Raw genomic sequence first — 19,436 nt, forward strand, 5'->3', positions numbered from 1 at the left:
TCTAGCTTGCAGCACAAGAAAATAGCCACTAGGATTTAACAATGTTAAGTCTGAAACCTCAGTTAGTGAGCTCATGGGGTAAGGATAGAATATTGCACATGTACTTGCTTTTGTTGTTGTTGTTAGCTGCGAAGTCGTGTCTGACCCATTGCGACCCTATGGACAACGTTCCTCCAGGCCTTCCTGTCCTCTACCATCTTCTGGAGTCCATTTAGGCTCACGCCTACTGCTTCAGTGACTCCATCCAGCCACCGCATTCTCTGTCGTCCCATTCTTATATTGCCCTCAATCTTTCCCAGCATTAGGCTCTTCTCCAGTGAGTCCTTCCTTCTCATTAGGTGGTCAAAGTGTTTGAGTTTTAGCTTCAGGATCTGGCCTTCTAAAGAGCAGTCAGGGTTGATCTCCTCTAGGACTGACTGGTTTGATCGCCTTGCAGTCCAAGGGACTCGCAGGAGTCTTCTCCAGCACCACAGTTCAAAGGCCTCAATTCTTTGGCGCTCAGCCTTTTTTATGGTCCAACTTTCACTGCCATACATTGCAACTTGACTATATGCACTTTTGTTGACAGGGTGATATCTCTGCTTTTTAGTGTGCTGTCTAGATTTGCCATGGCTTTCCTCCCAAGGAGCAAGCGTCTTTTAATTTCTTGGCTACAGTCCCCATTTGCAGTGATCTTGGAGCCCAGGAAAATAAAATCTGTCACTACCTCCATTTCTTCCCCATCTATTTGCCAGGAGTTGAGAGGGCCGGATGCCATGATCTTGGTTTTCTTAATGTTAAGTTTCAACCCACGTTTTGCACTCTCCTTCTTCACCCGCAACATTTACTTGCTAAATGTAGGTTATTGAGCATGTCTGATGAATATGACCCATAAGAACCAGCACTTCATTGGGGGTAGACAGAGGTCCCTAACCTTTTGGCACCAGAGGCCGGTTCTGTGGGGAGGTTTTTCCGCGGACCAGAGGGTGTGTGGTTTTGCGTGCTATCTGCATCCTGCGGATGGGGCTTTGCTTGTTTGTGCAGACCAGTTGCTGGCATGCCTCGGCCTGGTACTGGTCCATGGATGGGGGGTTGGGGGTCCCTGGCCAGTAGAGAACAGATCTGAGAAGTTTGAGAATAATGCCAGATCCATTCTTTTCAGTATTACTCTCTAATCCTAGTTCCCATGTGACTATAAAAGCTTATGAAAAGTTTCATAGTCCAGGAAATTTTCGTCAGACGTATGAAGCTATGGAAGTTTAATGCTGTTCTGAATTTTGTGATTTGTTTTGTTCTGACTTAGAAGTGGTGTTTAGATGAAATGGTAATCCTCTGTAATAAGACTGCTAACACATCATCACCTGTTTCTCCAAATCATGGATAATTCTTTAACGTTTGAGGCTTACTTGAAGCTGCTTATTTAAAATATTTATAAACCTCTTCAGCCCAATAAGCTTCTATTTATGCCTTTAGAACTAAGAATAGCTGACATTTTTAGCTTGCAATAAATAAGGAAACCAACACATTCCACTTCCTGCCAACAACTGTTTGCAGTGTACATGTGGACAATTGTTTCATTTTTCTACAGTTAAACAGGTCATATTTTACCCACTGCCCATTTTTAGCTGAGAACGATTAATCCATCTAAGAATATTTGCTAAGCTTTGGATGTTGCAAAGTGCTTATTCTTAATAAATTAACTAATTTCAGGTTTTTCTGGAGACTTGGTGACTATTTTTTTTAATGTTTAATCACTTCTATTTTCAGTGGTCTACCCTAGTATGTGCTTACCTTCACATTCTGCAAAACTTCAACTTGCAAAAAGTGAAAGGACTTGAGATTCGTGGATACATCAGTAAGTATTGTTAGTTTAGCTCACAGGTATTGCTTTTTCAAAGGACTGAGTATATTGATGAATAATTCGGTAATCAATTAGGCACCCTGATTACTAAATACAATCTCCAAATAGCAACAATACTTTATTATTTATTTACCGTTTTACACATCACCTTTCTGCAAAGGCATTCAAGCAGAATGGCAATATTATTTATTTAGGAAGAATTACAAAGCTCTTAAAACAAATATATTATCCATATCACTATTTCTATGGTGGCTTGCACGTCTGAGGTTAAGACACGATTTATATGCTCATTTTTGCAACGTTGCTGCTTCCAGTAATTTTTGTTCACTGACGAAGTATCAATTAACGCCAAAGCGAAGTGAACCATCAGATATACTAACTACTGGAATGTTCCACGACAGTCTACGCCTCTTTTGCATTTCGTCACCTTCTAGATCCCGCCTTCATCCCGTCGTGCAAAGCGGCACTTGCAATATGGCGGCTTGCATGCGACAAAATATAGCTAAGGTGCGCTACTTATGTCCTTATAAGTATTGGGAGGGAAATTTCGCTAGCAGCGAATTCTGGTACAGCGTCTTTTTCGGGCGAAGGGAAATTTATGGTTTTCGTAATTATGAGAGCGCCTCTTTTTATGTCTGCATTTGTCTTTTTCATTTTATTGCGAGCACTTTCTGATGTCTAAAGCAGCCACTTCATGTTTCAGCACTTTCTGACGTCTACTTTTAATTATGTGCAGAGGAATTAATGGCATGTAGCTTTACTCCTTACTCATTACCTTCTGTGTAAGAAGTAAAGCTATACGCCATTAGCTCGTCTCTCTTTCTAAGTGGAGAAAATGATTCATTTGTCATTTAGGAAAATTAGAGAAATTGAATGATAACGTACGTGTGGATTTTGATATTGGTATTTATATATTTTTCTAATTTGAAGAGTTTGGGACTAACTGTGCAGAAATTTAGCTGTTTTGGAAAACAGTTGTATCTAGAGCACTATGAAATGTTAATTAGTTTACTTCAATCATTGAAATAAGCTGTTGAAATACTAATAAGGAAAGGAAGGGAAAATATAAAAATATTTATATGGCTGCCCATCTCACAAATACTATTCTCGTAAAAGATGGTTGACAAAGGTTATAACATAAACACAATATAAAAATTAGTTTCAAAACTAATTAAAACATAAAGTGGCTGCTGTAGACATCATATACTGATCATGTGAGCTCAGTTACTATCCTAACACCCTGCCAGGACTTCAGGTCTTCCCAAAAGGTAAGCAGAGTCAGGACTATAAATACTTCTATACTGATCTGCATCTTCATTGCACAACATTGTTGTGAATTGGGTATCGGAATACACATATTTTGGGAATACTGTTTAATATAATATGTGTTTCTTAAATATGTGTTCTCTTGTAGCAGACAGAAGACCAATATAATTTTTGTTGAAATATACGCAATTAAATAATAGTTAGGATTTGCACAGCATGCTAAATCAAAAACAAGTGAATTAAATTGCAAATTTTATATTAAGTGAGTACTACATGTGTGTGTCTGTGTGTGAAGAGAAAAAATGATAGAACATACAATTTGAATGGAAAAATTTCTAAGTTTAAACCCATATTGAGATAGGAAAGGAAAAACTCAGGAATTTTGGAGAGCTACTGTCAGAATTGTAGCTGTTCAGCATCAGTTTGCTCCGTGCAGTGAACTCTAAGCTAACTTCATTAGTTGGGTCATAGAGAAAATCTATTTATGTTGTCACTAAGAGATGACACGATGGCACATAATCAGCCATTACTTGGGTTTGCTCAACATTTAGGTACAAACTATCCAAACCTTTAGACAGGTATGATTTGTTTTAGCAAAGAATACCTGTAGATTCAGCTAGTTTTTTGCACCAGTTATATTTTCTTAGAAATCTCTGAAGGCCGTTATATGTCAATCTTCTGTTCTTATATACTTTATATTTTACTTTGAAAGGGCTTTTGTACATCTAGATTGCCTTTTTCTTTTGAAAAGACAGTATGTGTGCATTTGATTGTTTTGAAAAGCAAAATCATTTGCAGAAGGAATTTCTTGACAATTCAGACAAAATATATGTCTTAAGAACATGTTTGTCCTCTGTAGGTTTGAATTTCTATGTACCGTATGTTTAATATGTCTCTAAATGTGGCTCATATTGCTAGCGATTTGGATTAGTAAGGTAAGTAGATAAATGGCTGTAATTAAAAGTTATTTGTATAACATCTGCTTTTTTTAATTGAAAGGGGGTAACATGCTTACTGAACGCTGCCCGTTTTGCCCCATCATCACTTGTGATCCCAGTGAGGACCAAAAAAAGACTTAGACTTCCCCCTAGGAGCTATGATTCTATAGAACAACAGCAAAAGCAGTCAAAAGCTGCAGGAATTACGTTAAGTGAAGACCAGATGGCACAGTATATCACTATTACCTGCACAAGTAAGTAGTCTTGATAATTTATTCCATAGAAAGAATTGGAGTAGAATTAATATCTATGGTATATTGATCCCCAAAGCAAAATAGATATTAATTGGTTGCTTTCCCATTTTTCTCAATCCTGGATATTTTTAAATCCTTTCTTATTACATATAATAAAATTAACTGTATATATTAGTTTTGTAACAAACCACATAGATATTATTTAACTATAGCAACCAGTGATGATGTGTAGCAAGGTCTGATCCATTGTAATTCTTCCTGTAATAGCAGATGATTGGAAATGAGCTGTAGCTATTCAGAATGGATTGTTCTGTGTATGTAAAAAAATTCTGACCATAAGAAATATAGATGGCTATAAAAATACAGAAATAACACTTCTTGTTCAAACTGAAATAATAAATCCAAAAAAGGGAGGAAAGTGTGCTGTCTCTGGAGATTTTCAGTTATCCAGGTCATAGTTGTCTCAAATGTGCTTTTTTCTCCAAAAGGCAACTAGACTGTTTTTTCCTTGGTGATGACAAAGAAAATGTTTCATTTCTCATTCAAGAAGCTTCATTGGTTCTGATAGCGGGGGGATGAAAGGATAGGTAGTGACAATTGAGACTGGTGGAGGAATGGAAGGCTAGGTTCTGATATAATGGAGGTGGGGTGAGGGGGTGGAAAGATTGGTAGTCATCTGGTTATTAGCACTCTCTGAAAGCCATTGAAGCCACTTGGGGGTTTATCTGTGCCTTCAGAGTCACCTGAATCAGGCTGCAATTGGTTGTGGAATCTTCTTGGAACTGCTGCAAGGGCTGTATTGGAAACTGGAGATTGGTGGTATCTTATTCTTCCCCCTCTGGTTTTATTCACCCCTCTCTCAACAGAGGAGGAGGAATAAGACACCAGCTATCTCCAGTTTACAATGCAGCTCTTGTAGCAGTTCCAAAAAGATTGGATATTCCAAAATATATTTCTTTGTTTAATCAAAGGAACTTGGAGTGTAACATTCCTTCTTGCAGATACTATGAGAGACAGGCAGTCTGTCAGGTAATTAGGTCTATGCCATGTAAAGCTTTTATAGATATTGACCAATAGTTTGAATATTGACCAGCACAGAAGCAAAATGGCAACTAGTACAGTTTATGAGCAGATGGACATGCTGAGCTAGGCTGATCACTGCCTGCAGTGCTGGATTTTGGATCTATTGAAGCTTCTGCATGGTTTTCAAGGGAATCCCCATGTAGATTGCATTGCAGCACTCAAGTTGCAAGGTAACTAAGGCATAAGTGACTCTCTTGCAAGGAAGTCCTATTCCATCCAAGGTTAAAGTAGGCCATCTCCAGATCTCAGCGGCCTAAATACAGTCACTGAGTCTTGGTAGGATTAAATCAAAGGAAGTTCCTTCCCATTGATACCTCTGAATCTCCAGGCACTAGAACAGAACCTCAAGAGCCAGTTCAGGGTTGAAAGACAACTGAGTTTCATCAACATGTTGATGATGATGAATTGGTGGATTACCTGATCCAGTGGTTTCATATACAGGTAATCTTCAGCTTATGTCCATTTGTTCAACAATCATGGAAAGTTACGCTGGTGCTGAAAAAAATGGACATTCTCAAAGGTCTGGCCATCACAGAATACCTGTGGACAAGCAATAATTATCTGCCCACTTGGTAATTATCTGCCCACTTGGGTGCCTGTTCACAATTAAGACATTTCAGGGAGCTACATGCTTTCCTGGAGAAAAAGCAAACAATCTAACAAGTAATTAAAAATATTTGTGTTTTTACACTGTATTTCTCAGATAGAATTTTAATTTGAAGAATACAGAAGAGTTGTGATTATATTTGCCTGGTTTTTTTTCCAGACAGGTGATTATGTATTTCAGATAGTCCTCACGTATCCATAGTAATTGGAACTGGAATTTTCATCGCTAAATGATGCAGGTGAAAATCATGATATCACAGGACCATCAGATCCTGTTGCCATTGTTAAGTGAGGATTGCAGGGGGGGTTAAGCAGGGATCTCATGTGACTTTGACTTTGAAGTCTCAACGGTGCTTGTTCAAGAGGCAACTGGACTTTCTTGTTTTCTCTGAATTTCACTTCTCATCCAAGAAGCTTCTTCAGCTCTCACCTCCACTCCATTCAGTCAGAGCGGAAAAAGCTTCTTGGATGAGAAGCGAAATGTCTTCAAAGGAAAACAAGAAAGTCCAGTTGCCTCTTGAAAAAGCACATTTGGAACAACCATGTCCTTTGACTTGCAACTTCTTGCCAGCTTCCAATAAGCAAAGTCAGTAAGGAAGTTGCAAATCCTGGGTGGCTTACAAACAGGCCGGTGGGCTTATGTGTGGTAAGGAGTACAGCCGGAGGAAGGGGGAAGTGCTTCATTGTGTGGCCAGATGGAGTATAGAGAGTGCTGTAGCACAAGTGTGGGCAGGAGGAAAAAGGAGTGCTGCAGCATAAAAGCATTCTTGCATTACAAGGTGTGAGTGGGAGGTGCTGCAAATGGGCACATGCTATATGGAGTGTGAGATTCCCCAGGTTCTCATATTCTGTATTGGACTCCTTGGGAGTAAAAGCAGTGGGAGCAACTTCTAAGCTTTCCTGCCAGTTTTCCCACTGAATTTGCTTGTGAGAAATTGCCACTGGGGGTTGCAAGTGGTGATCATTTGCTTTTGAGATGCTGTAACATCATGACAGTAACTGGGTGCCATGCGCCTAGAACTTCAAGGACAGGAGAATGCCGTCTGGTGGCTCCCAGGGGGAGGGCGTTCTCTGTGGGCGCACCTGACCTATGGAACCGTTTACCGGTTGAGCTCCGGATGGCTCCCGACCTTCACTCCTTCCGACGCGACCTAAAAACCTATCTGTTTGAGCAATCCGGTCTGGTCTGACGGGTTTTGTTTTAATTATTGTTTTAATGTAACTTATCTTCTGCATTTGGGCATTAGGGTTTAATTTGTTTTCAATTTCTGTATTTGTGCATTTTGATATTTATGTCACTGTTCACCGCCCTGAGTCCTTGGGGAGAAGGGCGGTATACAAATCAAATCAAATCAATCAATCAATAAATAAATAAATAAATAAATAAATAAATAAATAAATAAGTATTAGTTGTTCATCACCATTGCAGCAATCATTGCTGAACAAGTGGTCATTAACTATTTTACCAGTACTGACTGATATAACCACTGTGAGGGCCATTCAGTGATGCACAAAAAATATTTATAGCAGCAGGATGTTAAGATCAGATTCTATGGCATAACTTTTTTTTTTTTTTTTTTTTATTGAAAAGTTTTAAAATACAGTTTTCCATTAGGAAAAAAAAAAAAAAACCCCTTCCCCCTCCCTCTACCCCCCCTACCTCCCCCCAACGTCCCTCCCTCCCCTCCTCCCTCCCCCCCCCCTCCCCCCCCCCGACTTCCCAGAGCTAAATACAAGGTATATGTATGTAAAAAAGCAATCATAAACTACCATATACTAAAGACTATAGATTCTAAAATCCATCACTCTCTAGCTTATATAGGATAAAACACACCTTAACCATAATAAATGTATATAAAAAAAAAAACTAGCATAAAAGAAAGAAAAAGAAACGAAAGAAGACTCATTCGAATGCTACATAAAACTTCTTAACCCTATACTTGTTCTGGATAAACTCAATCCATTATGGCATAACTTTTAAATTCATTAACATGTGGAGGGAAGCTCAAGCAATGATATTTTATCTCATTTAAAAAAAACAGTGTTGCACATTTGATTGGGGAGCATGTTTTAAAAACAATTGTTTGTTATATTTTCTTCTTATTTTGGCAATGCAGGGGGGATCTTTGACCCTTACATTCCTCCAGAAGGAGATGCCCGCATGTCAATGCTGTCAAAGGAAGGTCTGTTGCAAAGGACAGAGAAATTGAGGCAGACTGCAAAATCTTACACAGCGTATGTATCTTTCTGTCTGTGGCACCCAGTCATCCCTATTGCATCTGTTCACTTATTGCTAGTGTACTATTTCCTTTTAGCAGCTGTAGTTTATATCATGGTCTTGTTTATTATCTTCTAACCATTTCTGTTAAAAGATTATTTATTTCCTGTTGTATTTCCTAAAAACCAAGGCAGTAGATATCAACTTACAAAAGTACATTGTATACTATAGACCCTTTTGGAATAAGCAGTTTAAGACTGAATATTACCCTATGTATAAAATCTTATTTACAGAAAATGAATTTGAATGCATCTGTCTACACGCTAGCATTCCCCAAGCAAGGGAATTCTTTTATTTGTTAGGCCATGTAAAAGATGAACTTCCCCCATCTGCAGTTCCAAATGGTGTAATAGACTTCTGAATATGTTATTTGACTTCTGGGAGTAAATATTCAAACTATATACTTAATATGACTTTAGAAGGAGAGAAAAAAGGATCTTTTCTAATACATGCACTGTTGAATCAAGTACAAATTCTTTTTAATATGACATGGCCTTTGGCTGCAAATTCATAAAAAAAAGTCTGTGGAAACGAATCTCATTTTTTGGTAGTGTTTTATTGTTGCTATTTTCCCAGCATCTGATATATTTTTGAATATGATGTTTTTGGTTCAAATGTCATTGGTTGGTTCTCCATGAAGTGATTTAATCACTTGAAGCTGATGGCAGTTTTACACATTTTCCTGTGAGTATGCTCCCAAACGTTTGTTCATGAATTCATGGTTCCTTTTTTTAGGCTTTGCTTTAAACAAAATAGTTTCATATTTAATAGTGTTTTTTCCTAACAATCGTGCACATTTTTCATTTGGTGATTAACCCATTTCCAAATAAAGATATAACTTAGGTTACTATGGAAATTTAGAATGGAATTGTTTCACTTCAGCTGTATCCTCACAATGTACAAATATTTTTTGATTAATTGCCCTTTATTTTGCTGCTTTAATCTACAGCCAGGGTGAATGCATCAAGCTGAACTATAAAAAGATGTGAACTAGCCAACAGCATTTTAGCCTAGATAAATAGGTGCTCATGTAATGAAAGAGATTCTGTTGTCTAATAGTAGGTTTGACTGATGACTTCAGAACTCGGTGTTTGGGTCTTTTTTCTCAGAATCCCCAATCAAGATCTAGGCTAGGTCTGATTTCATTGGCCATTACTCTCACATAGATTGATGAGAGTAAAAAAAATATATAATCAATATGAATGTGACTTGCTATGCAGGAACAGCATTCTCCTATTTTGCTGATTATGTAAGTCCTATGTCTAACGAAATTCATCCTATGGATTCCCTTTTTTCTTGAGCTGTGGTTGTTTACTCTCTCCTTCCACTTTTTTCTTGACAGAATCCGAAAAATAAGGGAGAGTGATCGTGACTTCCGCATCAAAACCTTTGCAGAACAAGCCCAAGAAATCTTTATTGAGGCACACAATAATCTGGCCAAGTAAGAGTGTTTGAGTTTTAGGCCCCAGTCTTCCCTCTCTTCTCAGAAGTTGTGCATTAGTTTGACAGCAGTTAACATCTTCTAGTTCATTTACCTTACTTAGAGAAACACCCAAAATAAACTTCAAAATAAACTTTGTTTATCTCCAGGAATTTTTTTTAATGTAAAAAGAAGCAGCCTGTTGCTTTGTGATCGATAGATTGATAGAAACTGGTTCAAGTGGCTGGAAGTAATATCTGCAATGGATAGCTATTAAAATCTGTATTGAAATAATGAAGTGTGGGGGCAGGGGCTGGTTCATTCATCATACATTCCAAGTGTATTTGTACATTCTGACACCCTTTTAGCACTGTTTTAATATTGACTATTTTATCTTTCTTTTTCTATACAGTACTTTTGTCTTGAGTCACAGAAGGTTTTTTTTTCTTTCCAGACTAGCACAGTACATTGTAACTTGAATTTTGTTAACAGTGATTTTTCGTCAGGATTATTCCTAAATAATAATAGGATTATTCTCTCTATATATTAGAAGTTGTCAAGAATTGTGCGTGCATCTGTATGTCCATGCTGATGTGTGCTTCAAACTGAATAGTATCTTAATTGAGTTGATATTTAAAAGTAACCTGATCATGTATTTTTCTAAATCCTTACAGTTTAAATGAGGAGAAGCTTCACACTCTAGTGACTGAGCACTGTTACCCGGTAAGAATATGTGATAAGGTGAACAAGTGATTACTTAAAAGACTTTTAAGAAGATCTGTCATGCCTCTTTCCTGTAACAGATACTTGAACTACTGTCCTATGGTATTCCTCCATTGTCAGTCTGCCACGCTGGGCAGAGTTAATCATAATTGGTGGGCTGCTTCCTCAATTTCAAGCCCCTGAGGTGCTCTGCTAGTTTGACATCCTTGTATGCAAATTAAAGTATGGAGCAAACAGATTTCTTTTTTAAAAATCTAAGGTGGAATAGGAAGTGATGCACAGTGTTTGCTAGCATATACATGTGCTCCAAAAGCTATTATAGGAGGTGGAAAGTTGGGAATAACTGACCATGGACTAGCATGGCTTATAATAGCCTGACCCCAGAAGGTTGCCTTTAAGTCTTTTTTGGTTGTTGTTCTGTTTCTAATGTCTGCAGTCATCATAGTTTAGATTTCATCTGTGGAGTATCAGGCTACTGATGATGCTGTATGCAAAAGGTTCTGAATGCAAATAAACTACTGTATTTTCTGGCGTATAAGACTACTTTTTAACCCATGAAAATCTTCTCAAAAGTCAGGGGTCGTCTTATACGCCGGGTGCTGAAAATTTAGGGACAGGGCTGGCTGGAAAACCTGGAGCGGATCTCCCATTTAGTCTGCGCAGGGAAAGCGGGACCAATTGGAGAAGAAGCTGCAGTCTGTGAATTTTTACAGGGTTTATAGGGTTTCCTGCCTTAGCAGGGGGTTGGACTAGATGACCTCCAAGGTCCCCTCCAACTTCTTCTTCTTCTTCTTCTTCTTATTATTATTATTATTATTATTATTATTATTATTATTATTATTATTATTATTATTATTATTATTATATCCACTTGCACTGTTTTATGTTTACATGTTTGATGACAAACAGCCTTATGTTTATAAGTGACAGTTTTCCTACTAAGCACCTGCATGTCATAAGCATTTGAATTAAAATTACCATATTAAAATCAAATCTGATGTTTTTTAATTTTTATTTAGTGTGCGTTGGAAGAGGGGTAGTCTTATACGGCGAGTATAGCCCAAACCCTATAATTTAACAGGAAATATAGGGGGTCGTCTTATACGCCCAGTCGTCTTATACGCCGGAAAATATGGTAGTCTATTTTGTCTAAACAATACTATGAGCTTCAGTTGCCCACAGCAAGATTTTGCATTTTATGCCCATTTCCTTTTTCTCACCCTACTCTTGCTTATTTGCTCCATTTTTTCTTCAATCATTTTTGTGCCTTTCTATTTTCTTTCAGGACTGAAAAAATATTTTATACCAAATCATTTAATCCCGACCCCAGTATTTTGCATTATAAAATTTCTGAGTTGTTAAAGATAGGGATTTGGGTTTTGATTTTGTTTGTTTGTTTTGGTTACTTTCATTTTTTTATCCTCTAATTTTCTTCTAAAATCTTTTTGTAGTTGCTCATAAGTATTTTAATCCTCTTGCACTAGTATGCTTAATCTTCTTGGTTTGAACATGCTGAAATTTTAGACATGTTGAATTTGTTAGGAAATGGTACAAGGAAATGAATGTAAGACCATTCGGTGGAGTTTTCTGGAGTCATTGGAACCCCCTAGAGTGGTCCACGTGCGATGCCCAACTATGCTAAACGAGGATCTTCTGTATGGGCAAGTGACAGTTCGAATTCACATTCGGCAGGTATGTGATTCCAACCACTGTTAATCCTGGATATATCAAAATGTGTTTTACATCGCACTGCTTAATGTCACAGAATTGGGGGGGTTTTTCTGGCAGATTTTGGCTATCTATGATCAGTTTGGGAGACTGATGTATGGAAGTGAACAGATACCGAAGGATGTTCTGGAATATGTTGTGTTTGAGAAACATCTGCTGCACAGAGCTGGCCAGTGGAGGTTACATGACAAGATCATTCCCTCATGGGCTCCTCCAAAAGATCCCCTAATCAAGGTACATGTTTAGGTTTTATGGTATGACATTTATTTGTAAAGGTATCTTAATTTTTTAGATGCGTGTATCTTAAAGCCAGAGCAATGTTATGGTTTTGGCATCTACTTTTTATCTTGAACTGGATAAAGTAGCTTAATTAATATATATTAAATCATAATGTGATTTATTTGGTTTTGAAATAATGTGTTGTGTAAAATGAGTCATTGTCGATTAGTTATCCATGATTTATTGAATAAATCATGATTTATTCAATAAATATTGAATAAAGCAAGTATAAAAGTGGCTCAGTTTAAAGTAAGTCAGTTTATAATAAGTCAGCTGATGGTAGTATGCTAGCATTTTCTCAATATCTACATGCATTATTACAAGCCCATTATAGGGCTTCTGCCAATTTCATGCTTTCTGGGTTCATGGAATTACAGATCCTCACATTCTCATCTAGCATAACCAGTGGACACTGGCAGGAGCATGAAAGAACTGTAGTTTAAAGCTTTGGAGGAAACTACTATAGAGTGTCAGGGATGTGTTGCTTGAACTCACACCGTACCCCTGTCCTGTACACATAAAAACCTTAGGCAAGTCATAATCTTAAAACCTTAAGTTTCCTGTTTAAATAATGGCAAAAATAATTCAGAAAATCTTGACTGAAGAAGCACAATCATTGGGAATGAACTATGTTATAAATGATAGGCTTGGCTGGGAATCTACATCATCATTCAAATCCAAAACCAAAGAAGTTGCATTGTGTCAGTCCAACCAATGTGTTCCAACATTCCAAGCTTTTCCCAGAGTTTTGAGGCCTAGTCCTTCTATATTTTAAGTCAGCTTTTTTAATAAACAGATGCTTGTGCAATGAGAGGTCAATGCAGTTCCTTCATATTTCATACTTCGTGAGCTTTTGACAATTGGGGCATTGATTTTCTGTTTTCTTTTTCCCCAACTTTACACTTTCCAGACTGTTATGATCCCAGGACCAGTTGTGACACCTTCAGAAGCATAGGGAAGAATCATCAAGAGGCGCCATATCCACAGACTTAATGCGACAAATAATAAGACCAAAAAAAGAAACAGGAAGGCAGAATTGGATATGTTGGGCGAGTTTCTTATGTGTAATGACTCTGGTTGTATATGTCAAGCTGTATGATCCCTACATTATTCCCATTTTACAGTCCTTGCTAAAATAATTGATGTATACTTTGCAATATTGATTGTATATTGTTTCTTTTTGATCAATAAAGTAATAGATTTTAAGATATAAAACCTAATAAACTTTTATTTCACAAGCCACTGGAATACCAAGAGGATCAGGAGCTTTCTCTGATTTCATAGATGCAATGATATTGACATCTTTTTGATAGTGCCATCTATTTGAATTAAAAAAAATATGGTCCTGAGATAACGAGTAATCTCATGTTGTATAGTTTTAATCATCTATCTCATTTGTAGATGATTTAGAAACTATATGATTTAGAATAAAGTTTTAAAATATTTTAATAGGTTCAAAGATTGCATGCACAATCCTGTTTTAACTAGTGCAAAGTAGTAGAAAAAAGTTTTGGAAATACCATTAAATTTGTGTTTAGCAGGTACCAAAATTCTGTATCACTCAGCAGATAGACAGGAGACATACATTATTCAATTCTTAAAAGAGAAAATAAAAAAGAAATCCCGTATTTCTTATATTCATTGTTTAATTCTTTCTTAATTTTTGTATTTTATGTCTCTTAATTTTTATTGTTGTGAGCCGCCCTGAGTCCTTAGGGAGAAGGGCGGCATATAAATTTAATAAATCCTAATCTTAATCCTAATACTTGCTTCTTTTATAAGAAGTATGTGCAATAATTTAACCTCAAGAGAATGCCTTGGCAGTGTCTTATCTTTAGTGTGAAACCAAAGATTTGCGTAACAAACATTATTAATAAGAAAAGAACCCACCACCTCCCAATTACAATTGCATAAAACAATCATCATAATAGTGTATTGTCTTCCCTAGATAACTCCTTATTGGATATTGGATATTAACATTCTGATCCAGCATAGAGGAAAAATGTGACATGATGCCTTTTATTAGAATCTCATGGGAATCTGCAGAGCAGAGTAACTAACTTAGGTGGAAGCAAGAGTGAGATTGTTGCAACTTGTTATTTCCTTCCCATTTGTGTGTGAAACTTGGGGAGCATAAATGAAAGGAAGAAACCACAGGTAGTCCTTTAGTGACTGCCTCATACAATAGCCATTTGTAGTTATAATGTTGATGAAAAAGTAACTTTGTGACTAAGCCTTGCATTTATGACTTTTGCGAGTTTGTAAAACAAAGGAAAGCTGAAGTAAGATCATAAGCAGAGTCTTTTTTGCCATGGTTGTTAAGTGAATTGCTGCAGCTGTTAAGTGAATTGGGCTTCTCCACCTTGACTTTGCTTGTCAGAAACTGAAGCCGAGAAGATTACAAGTGACAATCACAAGACACTGGTATCCTGCAACTATCATAAATACATGCTGGTTGCCCAGCACCCAAATTTTAATAAGTAACCACTTTGCTTAACAGTGGACTTGTTGATTCCAATTATGGTTGCTAAATTAGATCTACTTGTAAAATCTGGCTAAGGATTGGTTTTTTTAAAGACATTTAGCACAATAGTTTACAAGCTATTAGAAAGATTATTAGGACAATGTTAAATACTGTAGATGTTTTAGAACAGGCATGTCACACTCGCAACGTCATGTGACATCGCGCAACGTATCGCGACTTTATCCCCATTGCTGGCGCAGTTTCATTGTGATGCATCTGGCCCATGGGCCGGCAGTTTGGCATGCCTGTTTTAGAACATGGGAATGCATCTAATATACAGTTGGCATATGCAAGTAGTCCTTGATTAACACCATTTGTTTAGGAACAGTTTGAACTTGCAACAGCACTGAAAAAGCTGACTTACGACCAGTCCTTGAACTTACACCTGTTGCTATACTCCTATGGTCATATGATCAAAATCTGGGTGCTGGGCAACCAGCATATATTTTTGATAGTTGCAGGATGCCAGAGTCTTGTGATCATCTTTTATGATTTCAGCTGGCTTCTGACAAGCAAAGTTAAGATGGGGGGGGAGCCAAATTCATTTAACAGCAGCAGTAATTCACTTAAAAACCATGGCAAAAAAAGGTTATAAAGTTGGATGCAACTCACTTAAAATTTATTATTTTATTTATTTATTAATGGGATTTATATCCCGCCCTATCTCCCGAGGGACTCAGGGCGGCTAACAACAACAAAACTTAAAGGTCTCTGTACAGTAAATTAAAAATAAAATTTGAAATAAATTAAAATAAAGAATAGAGTTAGAATTGTAAATATAATTAAAATCCCTGTCAGTGTAGGTCAGCCAGGTGGAAAAGGAGTGTTTTGAGGCCACAGCGAAAGGACTGGAGATCTTGGGCCATCCGAAGCTCAGGGGGGAGCTGGTTCCACAGGGCTGGCGCTCCCACAGAGAAGGCTCTTCCCCTGGGGGTTGCAAGCCGACATTGTCTAGCCGACGGTACCCTGAGGAGGCCTTCCCTGTGTGAGCGTACTGGGCAATGGGAATTCGTTCCCGGCAGCAGATGGTCCTGCAAGTATCCTGGGCCTAAGCCATGTAGGGCTTTAAAGGTAAGAACCAGCACCTTAAATCTCACCCGGAGGGCAACCGGTAGCCAATGCAGCTCACGCAGGAGGGGTGTAATATGGGAGTATCGGGGTGCTCCCATCACTACCCGTGCAGCTGCACTCTGCACCAGTTGAAGCCTCCGGGTGGTCTTCAAGGGCAGCCCCATGTAAAGAGCATTACAGTAGTCTATACGAGAGGTAACAAGTGCGTGTGTGACTGTACGTAGGGCATCTCGGTCTAGAAAGGGGCGCAACTGGTGTACCAGGCGAATCTGGGCAAATGCACCCCTAGCCACGACTCCAATATGATCTTCAAAACTGAGTCGTGAATCCAGGAGGACGCCCAGGTTGCGTGCTTGGTTGCCTTGCTTGGCACAGAAATTCTGGTCCAGGTATGCTTGTAAGTGGACAACTATCTGTAACTTAATTTTATTTGTTTATTTAGTGTTCCATTAGCCAGGAGACTATAATGCTAATACAGAGTAGTAGTTTGGCTGCCTGTTTACCAGATGTTAGGTACACTTGTGCTTCCCAAGGTGTACCGCAGGAATCCGAGCAAGCTTCTCATCATAAAGAAAGATGACCAGCTTTTCTTGCAGCGACATCCAAAGCCGCCTCCCTCTATCGAAGCCACCTCCCAAGTTGGCATTTCAACTGGAAAATTTCAGTGCCAGCAGGATTCTAACTGCCACCAGAAGCCCTGGCTCACCTTCCCAACGAAGGGAGTTTGTTTACTTGCACAGAACAACAAAGGGAGTTTATCTACTTGCGCAGAACATGCTTTCAAACTGCTAGGTGGGCAGAAACTGAGGTGAGTGAGGGGAGCTCACCCTGCTATGCAGTGCTAGGGCTTGAACCACTGCGCCATGTCCAGCGTCATTAAGCTATCGAGCCACTGCATCTCCTGTAGCTTAATCATAAAATGGGAATGAAATTGCTTGCATACTGGTGCTTATAAATATTTCAACTGTTATATTCACTGGGAAGCTTATTCATGGTAGATTTGCATTTATCCCTGTCTGTGAGAAAAAAGTTCTTAATCATAGGCTATGATCACTTTGGAAAGCCTCTGCCTGCAGGGTGGGTAGATTTATAATATATTCAGGTATAAACCTGAGTGAGTTCACAGTAAGCAGCATATAGTGCAAACTATTCAGATATAAACAAAAGAGGAAAGAATATGATGAGAGGATAATTTGTGATTGTTCAAATGCACTCTGACAGCCATTTCATGATCATGCCCACAACATGCTTCCCAAACATATCAGACATGTTCAAAACATAATCCGAGGGCTACAGTTGTTTTCAGAGAAAAAAATGAAACCCAGCAATATCAAAGTCAGCATTATAAAATATTCCCAACCCTATTAAAATACACAAAATGAGATGCACATTCTCTTAATATAGACTGTAGATATATTTTTATTACTGTACTTACATTATAACAGAGGGAGATAATTTTGATATTCAGAGACAAAAGTGTCTTCACATTTAACACACTATGTTAGTAGCACTTTCTAAAAGGACATCAGACAACTCGGAGGAAGTGCAGGTTCAAAAGGGAAATTTGGAATCTTAGGTTTATTATAAAGTAGCCAATACTATGTGTTGTCTGTAGAGGAAGGTCTCTGAGCAACGAAACAATGGCTCAAAAACAGTTTCCTCAAATCTTTTAAATGGATCTGTCTGTAACACTGAGAAGTCTGGTCTTCATAGCTCCCTAATCTTTCCTTTATGAATGCTATGCATTGTTACTTTGGTTTCACATCTTCTAATGAAGAGGAACTTTTGATTCAGAATTCAGAAAATAAAGCACACTAATTCAAATACACTGCTAACTTTTTCATGAATCTGCAACCTTTGGCATCGTTCCTTGTAATCTACCATTGAATGATAGCTCCCTTTGGGCCTGAACTATAAATTTTTCCCACATAAATATAATCAAAATAAAACAGCTATCTTTAAATTGCTTCTTAGCTTAGCCATAAAGAATTTTTATATAATTGTTTAACTGCACAATATGCTATTGCAGGGGTCTCCAACCCCCCTGTCTGTGGACCAGTATCGGGCCGCGGCATGCCAGAAACCGGTCCGTGCAAACAAGCAAAGCCCCATCTGCAGGATGCAGGCAGCATGCAAAACCACGGCCCCTACAGTCTGCGAAAAAATGTCTCCACGGAACCAGTCCCTGGTGTCCAAAGGTTTGGGGACCAGAGTGCTATTGCATGTATCGAAACGAATACAGGACATTATTCCAAAAAGAAAGTGGGGGGGGGGAGGTTCCTAAGTCCTGTCACTAATTTTGGCATTGGCTGAAAGCTACTTGATGATTGTTGCAATTTACTACTATTTATACTCTCCCCCCCCCTTTGGAGGAAGAGTTAGGGTTAGGGTTTTTCCTCTGTTTTTTTCCCCAGAAGATTATAATGAAGAACTATGTTTTAAAATATTTTGTAATGTATACTTCCTGCCCTTAGCGGGTTTTTGTTATTATTGTTTTAGCTTCTGTTTTTTGAAAATACCAGGTTTCTGAATGCTGTTTGCAACAATGCCAAAGAAAATAATGTATATTGCCTGCCCTTAGCATGGAGATGGGTGGGATTGTTTGTTGTTTTTGCTTTTGAAAAATACCAATTTCCAATATTGTTTGCAACAATGTCAAAGATACATTCTCGAGTATGCCATCTTGTGGTTGAAAAGCACAGATGTCCAGATCATTAGTTGGGTGATATCTTTAGAAAGCTTTATGGAAAAAGAATGTTTAGGCAGGAGATATCAACATAAACTCTGAGAGTGTGGAAGTATCAGTCACTTTAAGCAAATTGCTCACAAGAGATCTGGGATAATACACTATACATAGGATTTATACATAAGATCAAGCTATAATATACCGTATTTGGGGTTACTGTAATTACACACTGGATAAATGACTAAATCATAGTTTATTTTAGGATAGAAAACCGCCATTTGAAACAATTTGAAACAATTTTTGATTTGCCTATTACAGATAGTCCTTATCTTATGACCACAACAGGGATTGGGAAATTTGTTGTTAAGCAATCTGGTTGTTAAATGAGGTACCACATAACCAAACCCAATTTTCAAACCTTTTTTTTTTGCTGTATTGTTAAGCGTCACATGACTATGACTTTCCCTGCCAGCTTCCCTATTGACTTTGCTTGTCAGAAGCCAGTTAGGAAGGTCACAAATGGCAATCGCAGCGACTGTCTGTTACAAAATGTGGAACATTTGCCAGGTGCCCAAATCACAATCACCTGACCATGGGGATGCTGAAACAATGGTAAGTGCAAGGACCAGTGTTGTAGCTTTGGTTGCTAAACAAATGGTAAGTTGAGGACTGTTAGGACAAATGTATCTTGGTGGTTTATTCCTGATTTGTTTCATGCCATGTCCAAGTCTCTAATAAAA

At 38.1% G+C, this 19,436-nt stretch overlaps 1 protein-coding gene across 1 annotated transcript; it reads left to right on the forward strand.

Annotated features, from left to right (window-relative positions):
• The first annotated feature begins 2,302 nt into the window (after positions 1-2,302).
• Positions 2,303-13,621, forward strand: MRPL45 (mitochondrial ribosomal protein L45). The gene is made up of 8 exons (XM_081343235.1): positions 2,303-2,347; positions 4,106-4,298; positions 8,105-8,222; positions 9,608-9,706; positions 10,360-10,408; positions 11,951-12,100; positions 12,197-12,370; positions 13,326-13,621. Exons 1-8 carry the CDS (start codon positions 2,315-2,317, stop codon positions 13,368-13,370), a joined length of 861 nt encoding a protein of 286 aa, XP_081199361.1. The 5' UTR covers positions 2,303-2,314; the 3' UTR covers positions 13,371-13,621.
• The last annotated feature ends 5,815 nt before the right edge of the window (positions 13,622-19,436 follow it).

This window comes from Vipera berus (genome assembly GCF_964194415.1).
Source record: "Vipera berus genome assembly, chromosome: Z".
NCBI lineage: Eukaryota > Metazoa > Chordata > Lepidosauria > Squamata > Viperidae > Vipera > Vipera berus.

Bases quoted from the DNA above. Each gene is read 5' to 3' on its own strand.
- MRPL45 (XM_081343235.1), top strand. From the start codon at position 2,315: ATGGCGGCTTGCATGCGACAAAATATAGCTAAG. The intron at 9,707-10,359 runs GTAAGAGTGTTT...AAATCCTTACAG, and splicing joins GCACACAATAATCTGGCCAA to TTTAAATGAGGAGAAGCTTC. The intron at 12,371-13,325 runs GTACATGTTTAG...TACACTTTCCAG, and splicing joins CAAAAGATCCCCTAATCAAG to ACTGTTATGATCCCAGGACC.